The following is a 10000-nucleotide window of genomic DNA, read 5'->3' on the forward strand; positions in this document are numbered from 1 at the left end:
GGTACACACATTTCTACACAAATATCCATCCAGATATTCAAAACATAAAAGTGCGTGTGCGTGTGCGTGTGCGTGTGCGTTTGTGTGGTGATGCAGTAGTATATCAAGTCCAGCAATACAACAGTGAGAGATGGAGGCATGTACCGTGCATATCAAAGACTGTCCCTGTAAGTACACTGTTCTGATTCTGCACTATTCGCTCTGGACATGCGCACCACGCAAGGCTGCACTATCCGCTCTGCAAATGTGCGACACGATTCGTGGAGCATTGTCGCCCTTTGTTTTGCTAAAACCCGATCTGTAAGGACCCAGAAAGTCTATGATTAATTCCACCTTTATCGTCAAGACATTGACAAAACACACTTCATGTGTGATCAATAGGCCTCGGCTATCTTTGACAGACGGCCATGTCAGTGTACCGTTAATCTTTAACTTTAATAAACCCAAGATATGACTCTAGGTATTTTCCTTACACCACCATTATAATATTAGTATATTAGTATTTCCCACATACTAGCCTACATTTAGAACATGACTTGGTGTATCAATAAACCATAAAAAATGCTATATAGCCACGGCTACTTGAATAAAACAAATGACGGGCTTTTAGCGAAACAACACTTACAGATCGGCTTTTAGCGAAACGGAGGGTGACAACGCTCCACGAATCGTGTCTCACATTCGCAGAGCGGATAGTGCAGCCTTGCGTGGTGCGCATGTGCAGAGCGGATAGTGCAGAATCAGAACGGTGTACTTACAGTCCCCATGCATTGGAACGAGGAAGAAAATCTTTCTTTCTCCATTTTCTATTTTGTCCCTCTTCTTCTCAGTCATGAGCTCAGAAATAATAGAGTACAAGAATCAATCGATGCTGTGTGTGTGTGCGCGCGTGTGCATGTGTGCGTGTTTGCGGGCATAATTGTGTACGTGGGTGTGTAAGTACATGAGAGAGCGAGCAAACATTGCAGTAGAGGATCTATGTTGCCTTCTACTAACTCCAAACTGGAAAAAAAGTATTTTGAAGCATTCCAACCAAGATCCATTACGTTACAGAAGACGAATACAAGATGGGTCTAAATTGCACTAGACACACTTAAAAGGAATCGAATCCTCCACTGTCTAGGCTTTAAGTCCCCCTACTGTGAAAATGATGCTGTTATACTGAAAAGAAACGCCATTTACTGCACTGCATTCACCTGGCAGCTCCTTTGGTAAGCCATTCCAACTCCTGAAAGAACTGCATACACAACAAAGACACACACGCACGCTCACATGTGAATGCGAAAACATGCACGCGCGTACGCATACACACAGACACAGACACAGACACAGGCACAGGCACAGGCACAGTCACATGCACAGGCACACGCACACATACTGCAACACAAAAAAATACGCTGCTCTGAGGGGGCTTTTCAAGGATTTCATTTTGCAACGGAATACTACACAGCCTACACTTCTAACATGTGCCCTTGACGTGTATGTGTATATATTCAAAAAATAAGCGCAACAGAAAAAACATACCAGAGGAAAGATACCTCTTCCTGATTTCCTTTTTTTTTAAAAAAAAAATATATATTTGTTTTTTTTTGCCTTTATTTTGAGATAGCGCAGTCAGAGAGAGACTGCAAATGAGTGGATAGAGAGAGAGTTGGGGAAGGATCGGGAAATGACCTGGCGTTGGAATTGACTGCCGTACACAACAAGAATGAGAGTGGGACTGTAGATCATAGAGTTGCATGTTCAATCTCCACCCTTACCAATCCTCTTGTCCCTCCATGGTAGTGTAATCAATGCCCTGTAGTGTTTGTAAGTTGCTTAGGATAAAAGCGTCAGCTAAGTGTAATGCAATTGCATGCACATCTACTCCGCTCTGATGGCTTCATTGCTTACGGAAACATATCCAAGGCAGGAATGTGTGTTTTGTGTGTGTATGTGTGTATGTGTGTGTACGCACACAGGAGCACACACACACACACACACACACACACACACACACACACACACACACACACACACACACACACACACACACACACACACACACACACACACACACACACACACACACACACACACACACACACACACACACACACACACACGCACGTAAGGCACAACCCAATTGAGCACTGAGCAATCACGGGAGCATTCAGGTACAGAGACACAGAGTCTACTACTGACTGACTGATATAAAAAAGTCAGCATCCCCTCTCTTGCAGAAGGTCAACTCCAGAAATGCTTTTTAGTGAGTGCACTTTTCATCTCTTGATGGTGCATCGCTCACTCAAGTACATGTTATTTTATTTTATTTTGAGTGCACTTTATTACTATACGACACGCTATCTTTTAGCTCTTCAGCACAGTTCCACGTCCCACTAAACTCCCTGAATTAAAGAAAAGTCTGGAGTCGTTAAAGTATGTCAATGCTAACATCATGGATAACTTCTCAATACAGTTTTTTTCAATTGCTAACAAGCTTTTGTCCAAACCTCAGTGACATTTGCAAAACTCTTAATACAGTTAGCACACCAAGGGCTTTCCATTGCCATACAGTTGACACATTACATGCCCTTTTCACACAATTAGCAGTCAATTAATGCAATTCTTTGCATATATTTAACAGTGTGTGCTTTTGAGAAGAAAATTAACTGTTTGGCCAATTGTGCTTGGTAGATGGTAGTCTGTGTTAAGAGTTTAGAAAAAGTATACAAAGTATGGGTAAGCGCATGTTAGCAATTGAAAAAAACTGTAAATGGAGGGGATAATATGGATGGCAAGGCACATCAATCATTGCAAGCATTTCGTCATGACAAAGGCGGCAAATCTATGGCAAACACAACAACCAATATCAAACATGAGCAATCAGAGATGGCACGCTGCCCCCTGCCTAACGCTAGATGCATGTGGTAACGTACGTATGTGTGTGTTTGTGTGGTGGTCAAATTGAGTACGTATGACTTTGAGTGCCTCCTACAGATAACTGAAACACACTGCTGCTGGATAAAACAACATAAAAAACAGACAAACACACAAAGAGGGTCATTGTGATATCTGCACCAGCCCCCTCTGGGCAGCCAGGTAAAACATTATGGGGACATACAGTAGATGGCACCGCCAGTGAACTCACCGAAAGGTCATCTGAAAGACTTGTCCCAGGTTGCCCTGCTGGCTCTTGTTGTTGTAGCCATGAAGCATCTCGCTGAAGAGCGTGTTGTTGAAGCGGCCATCTTGCCTGGGGCACTTGGGACCCTCGCAGTTATCCGCGAGCAGGATGCACGACCGGCCATCTGGAGCCAGCTTATACTCCTGCACACACCTATGGAGGGAGGAGACACACACACAGTATAGGTATCCCCAGTATAGTATAGTATAGTATGTTTCCAAGGCCCTCTGGTTTCTCAAGTTTCTTTCTAACTTTTCTGACTTGTAAATATCCTCAAAACAATTTCTTTACCGATAGGTTGTGGTGAGTTATGGCTTTGACCAGGGCACAGCTTAGCATTCCTTCGCTTAGTAACAGAATTCGTTGAGTGGAAAGGTATTTCGCAAGCACAAGGTTTGCCAGTCTTCTAATGGTAGACGAACATAGAGCCGAAGGAAAATAGATCTGTGGGAACATAGAGCTAGGAACTTAGGGAATGTACATCCCCCCCACCCAACCACACACACACACACACACACACACACATACACAGACAAACAGACTCTTGACAACTAGTATCTTTCACCTTCGTCTTCACAATACCGTTGGAACGTCTTCGCCTGTAGGTTGACGAAACACAGCCAGATGGCCTAAGTCAGGTTATAAACTAGTCTAATATACATGCAATTTAAATGCAGTCTAATGTTATGTAACAAGGCCAGAAGGGTGAGAGGAGCACCTTCCCAGTGACGCAACACCTTCATCGTTGAAACTAGTCAGGTCATGAGCAATGCAAGTACTTTCGCAGTTCCCGAAAATACAGGAACTCCTTTCATTTTGTCGTGAAGCAAACAACCATAAGCAAACCAGGGGAGGCGGGTCAACCATGCCGTTTGGGAAATGTTAATTGTTATGCTAATTATGCTCTTCTACCTCAGGAACCGGTGCAGTGAGACATGATTGCTCCCATAAATGTGAGACTACAAACTATCTTGGCGTATCTACCATTTCCAGTATAGTAAAACTGCTTCATCAGGCTCTTTCCAACAAAAGGACCATAGTGCAAGTGACCATCAGCCAGGAAAAAAGACTGATCCGTCCACTATGCATTTTATGCAATATTTCTAGAACCATTACAGTTATACTATAAATGTAGTCACTCTGCTTCAGCTCTTTTCTCAGATTTTTTAGACATTCAAGGAAGTGTCAGCAATTCTTCCCTTCAGTGCTTTTTTCTGTGATTTGTCGAATTCAGCATATTGTTCGCAAAGTAGGCCATTTTGTAAAAGGACATCGAAGCTACAGTGAAAATACCACTACTAGAAACATTGATGACTACATGGGAAACAACATCACCAAGAAAAACAACGCTGAGAAGAACATCGCTGAGAAATAAATAATATATAAAACAATGTAAAAGTAGGCTACATTGTTACATACAGGCAGACAGATTCCAACATTAGCTCACTAGAGAATCCAATGTCCAGTCAGTGCCGATCCAAATCTGTCTTGATATCATGGACAGAAAACACTGATGAAAACAACACTGTACAACACTATTGAAAAACAAATATGAAACCAGCTAAAAGTAGCAGATGACTATGACAAGTAGGCTACATTAGTGCCTTAGTGAGACAGATGAGAACACTAAAATCTGCCATTGTAACATCGGCAGATGGAAAACAAGCAGTTTTGCCTCTCTGGAACAGAAGCACTAACAATGACACAACCAGGAGGATCATTACAGATATAATGTGAAAACAAACAATATTAGCCTCACCCACAATTTCAAGCTGTCACTCACACCACGTCATATCAGAGTTACTTTACTGGTACAGCATGTGTGCTGTGAAGGCCAGTGTGAAGGCCTGTGGCCTAATTATTACTTGGAACAACTGGAAATAAAGTCTTCTGTTCATGTTGAGTGAGTAGTGATGAGTGCAAAGAGATTGGCTCCACCAGTTGTGGTTCTTATGGACCAATACCCAACTGATGTCGTTACCACAATGTTGATTTGGGAAGAAACTGACAAGGGGATTTGCTGTAAAAAAAAAAAAATCAGTCCAGCCAGTCGCCGACTGTTTACTGTGGAACACATGCCTTTCTGCTTGCTCCATCTGCAACACAAGGAGACGATAAATTGGGAGAAAGGTGTGAAGTCATCCACCATTAAGAAGGAGGGGAGGTTTTCTAGAAAAGATAAGTACCGGTAATAAATAAACCGCCGGGTACAAGTCCTGCCTACATGTTGAGCTTCGAAGGCCCATCCACACGAGCACAGTGTGTGTGTGTGTGTGTGTGTGTCTGTGTCTGTGTCTGTGTCTGTGTGTGTTTTTGGGTGTGTGTGTGTGTGTGTGTGTGTCTGTGTCTGTGTCTGTGTCTGTGTGTGTGTGTGTGTCTGTGTCTGTGTCTGTGTCTGTGTCTGTGTCTGTGTGTGTGTGTGTGTGTGTGTGTGTGTGTGTGTGTGTGTGTGTGTGTGTGTGTGTGGGAAACCACAGTAGGGGGCTGTGCAAACACTGTAATGACTATCTGCAAGGGAGGGCGGGGGGTGGTGGGAGCGGAGGGTGGTGGTGGGGGGGGGGGGGGGGGACACCAGGCCTCGATAGCAGAGGCCATAAGCCAAAACTGCTAACGAGCCCGGCGAGAAGTGCTGACTTCTGCAGCGCCGGGCAGACCGCTTCATTTGGATTTTATATTCTACTGTATGTATTTACTCGGAGGGAACGATGCAATGGCAGACATTTCCATAATTCGCATCCCGCAAAACATTCGTCTTCATTGGGGATTGATTGTGCTGTTCATAACCTTTAAGGTCTATTGATGGCCTTTCGGTAGACGGCAGAAAGGGAAAGCTCAAGGTTTCTCCGGCAGAGTAAGTGTACTTTGGAAGAGCAATTGAGAGGACCGTTAACCTCCACTTCCTCTCAAATCTAAGGTTCTCCAAGTCGCTCAATTGTATCGATACCACTGTGACTGAGATTCAGAGCTTTCTGGGGAGACTTAAAGGAAAACAATCCATGCTTTTATAACCTTGAAACACTTAAAGAAGCTTGTTGTGTTTTTATGTCGAATAAGCTTCTCCATGGTGTAAAATATTTGTTTTTTTATAGCACGCTTGTGTCTTACTAATATATGTGTTAGCTCCAATGCAGTGCTCTCCAATGCATTGACAAGATTGTCCCGGCACTCAGTACTTTAGGCTGAAAAAGTAGCAACTTCAAAATATTAAAACAGCAAAGGTTAAAAAACCCTGCTATCAGGGCAGGAGTTTTGCGAGGGCCATGAGGGCCATGGCCCTCGTGCCCTCGTGCCCTCGCACTTTGGCCTTGTGCCCTTGAAAAAATATGTGCTATAAAGCCACAGTAGCCTCGATGCCCTCTTTGATGCCCTGTCAAATGGCCTTGCCCCTAAAATGACAAAATTCCAGGCCTGCCTGCTATACCAATACCAGGTGGCACAATGTTTAATCACTTCCCTAAATTAAAATTTCAGGATGAATTCATTAAGGTCTTTGAAGGTTGTTGGAGAATACCTCCAGCTCCCGCACTTCTCTTTGCACTCTCGGAGGCTCCGAAACGTCTGTCTCTCCAGTTAATCCTTAGACTTCTGTTGTATATTTTCGGCTTCAATACACTTTTTCACACAAGTCTTGTGTGCGCCTCCTTTTTTCCATTTTTGTGTGATTACTACTTTTTGGGAGTGCTCGCACCAAGCAATACACGAGCGTTGAGTTCAAGGCGCAGACGCCGACCTTTGTTGGTCTTTTTGTCACTCTCGGAGGCAGCCATGCTCAAAAACTCACAGATAGAGATACAGACAGACACATGGGCACGCTAACACAAAGTGAGAGATGTCAATTATAGAAGGGGAGATGAGGGCCTGACACTGTCAAGCACTACATATGGATAACCATATTTATTTATGGGCAGTCATGGGTTAACAGTTAGGGCGTCAGACTTCTAGCCCAAAGGTTGCTGGTTCGACTCCTGACCCGCCAGATTGGTGGGGGGAGTAATTAACCAGTACTCTACCATCCTCCTCCATGACTGAGGTACCCTGCGCATGGTACCGTCCTGCCACACTGCTCCCTTGGGCAGCGTGCATTGTTCACCTGTGTGCTGTGGAGTGCTGTGTCACAATGACAATGGGAGTTAAGGGCCGTACACACACATCGCTGCTATTTGCTAGCTTCTCGCTTGCTCGTCTACTCGCCTCTGTTTCATGGAACGTTTGCTGAAAGTTCCCGCGGCTTTAACTGCCAATGAACAGGCGAAAAGTACCGAACTCTGCCTTCCAATTGGTTACTCGCTTACTCGCCTCGCTCGAAGATAAAATATTTTCAACTCGGGATCCGCCCACATCGCATCGCTTGTACAGTACTCGCCTACTTGTCTGCTAGTCTCGCTGGAACACATTGACATTCTATTGAGTTAATTCGCTGCGCGAGTAAACAGCAGCGATGTGTGTGTACGGCCCTTTAGAGTTTCCCAATTGGGCTTTATCTTTCTATTGGTGGTCACTGACAGCCCACACATACTGTTCACATACACACGCACACATGCGCACACACACACACACATACACACAAACACACACTACACTGTGGTCAATGATTGTTAAACCGACGGCATAACAGGCTGAACTTGCTGGAACTGGTGTTGAATAACATTACGTCTCTGCCTGCCCGTGTGTGTGTGTGTGCGTGCGCGTGCGCGTGCGTGTGCGCGTGCGTGTGCGTGTGCACGTGCTATACTGAGAGGTGAGAGGTCTGCTCTTCAGCGTAGCGCGTACTTGATTAGCGATTATACATGGTGTTAGTGATTACACCATAATTACACACAGAGCTCGGCAGCAGCATGACCATGTGATTATCCCCTCACGGTCAGATGGGGAGGGGGTGGGGTCAGTTAGGGTGAGAGGAGAGGAGAGGAGAGGATAGGAGACGGTAGGGGAGAGGAGAGGAGAAGATAGGAGACGGTAGGGGAGAGGAGAGGAGAGGAAAGGAGAGGAGACGGTAGGGGAGAGGAGAAGAGAGGAGAGGACAGCAGAGAGGAGAGGAGAGTAGAGGAGACGGTAGGGGAGAGGGGAGGACACAACCTAATGTGACACACATTTGTGTCCTGCATATGTAGGCACAGACACGTACACACACACGGAGACAGTGTGTGTGTATGTGAGAGATGTGTCCTGCATATGTAGGCACAGACACGTACACACACACGGAGACAGTGTGTGTGCATGTGTGTGTGCGTGTGTGTGTCTGTCCGCCCGTGTGCGGGTGTGTGTGTGGTGATTTTTAGTTGAGTTTTCACATCACAGTGAATCACCTCAGGCTAAGCATGGCTAACAACTCTCGCAGCCAATTAGCAGTGCTGTCATGATGACTCAGGATGTTAGCCAGTGTGGACACCAAATTGGACACCAGAGCTTTCATTAAACCTTTTTTGCCTTTTTGGCTGAAACCAAAGTGTACATACTGTACGTTTCTCTCTGTTTACTGGAAAAGTTGATGAAACATAACACCAGGTCACCGAGCAATAACAACAAGCAATGCTGTCATGAGTCGCGGATTTATCCTGCACTACGGACACCATATTGATGAAATTAGCAATAGACGGTTTCACGAAAACTTCCTTGCCTAGCCAGAATGACAGAGATTTCCCTCCATTTGCAAGATCCACCCCATACATACATACACACACACAGACTCACACACCTATGCATGCACATACGCGTGCCCACACACACGCACACACGCACCCACGTACGTTTAGTGAGCATATTGAGCACCACTGATGGAGGTGGGGTCTTCTGTTATGGGGTCCAGCTGCTGCAGACCCAGATATACACATACATGCACGCACACACACACACACACACACACACACACACACACACACACACACACACACACACACACACACACACACACACACACACACACACACACACACACACACACACACACACACACACACACACACACACACTCATGCAAACACACAAAGACACAATTCAACACACACACACACACACACACACACACTACACATACTCACCCGCAGAACATGAGCACGTTGCTGGAGGTGGGGTCCTCTGCGAGGGGCTCCAGTTGCTGCAGACACAGCTGCTCACAGCCCCCGTTGAAGCCGTCCGAGCAGTCCGTGCCCTTGGTGTAGTCATAGCAACCAGAGCCATCCTTCATCGGCCGCAGGCCATCGGGGCACTGAGGAGCAGGAGAGTCGAGGAGGAGGAAAGGAGGAGAGATGGAGGAAAGGAGAGGGAGAGGGAGAGGAGGAGGAGGAAAGGAGGAGAGATGGAGGAAAGGAGGAGAGGAGGAGGAAGGGAGAGGGAGGAGGAGGAAAGGAGGAGAGGAGGAGGAAGGAAGAGGGAGAAGGAGAGGAAAGGAGGAGAGATGGAGGAAAGGAGGAGGAAGGGAGAGGGAGGAGGAGAGGTTGTAGGAGGAAAGGAGGTGGAGGAGGAAGAGGAGGAGAGGTTGTAGAATGGAGGGGGAGCAAGGGAGAGGGGGAGGGGAGGAGGTGGAGGAGGAAGAGGAGGAGAGGTTGTAGAATGGAGGGGGTGGCCAGGGGAGAGGGGGAGGGAGGAGGAGGTGATGAGGAGGAGATGTGGAGGAAAGGATAGGGATGAAGAAAGGAGGATGAGGATAGGAAAAGGGGGAGAGGTGGAGGAAGAAAGAGGGAGGAGGAGAGGAGGAGGATAGAAGGATTAGGAAAGGTGGAGGAGGAGAGAGTGAAGGGAAGCCGAGGAGGAGGATATGAAGAGGAGGAGTGGTGGAGGAGAAGAGAGGTAGGAGGTAAGAAAGTAGAGAGACGGAAAGTTGGACGAGAGGAGGAA

The 10000-nt window shown here is 46.2% G+C and overlaps 1 protein-coding gene across 1 annotated transcript in view; it reads right to left on the reverse strand.

The window, feature by feature from the left end:
* Nucleotides 1–10000, reverse strand: part of LOC134458283 (astrotactin-2-like) — a 498215-nt gene that overhangs the window by 199436 nt on the left and 288779 nt on the right. The window contains exons 10-11 of the mRNA XM_063210506.1: nucleotides 9205–9371; nucleotides 3131–3319 (exon numbers count right to left, since the gene is read on the reverse strand). Of these exons, the coding sequence (XP_063066576.1) occupies nucleotides 3131–3319; nucleotides 9205–9371 (356 nt within the window). The remainder of the gene's footprint in view (nucleotides 1–3130; nucleotides 3320–9204; nucleotides 9372–10000) is intronic.

Source organism: Engraulis encrasicolus, chromosome 11 (assembly GCF_034702125.1).
Source record: "Engraulis encrasicolus isolate BLACKSEA-1 chromosome 11, IST_EnEncr_1.0, whole genome shotgun sequence".
NCBI lineage: Eukaryota > Metazoa > Chordata > Actinopteri > Clupeiformes > Engraulidae > Engraulis > Engraulis encrasicolus.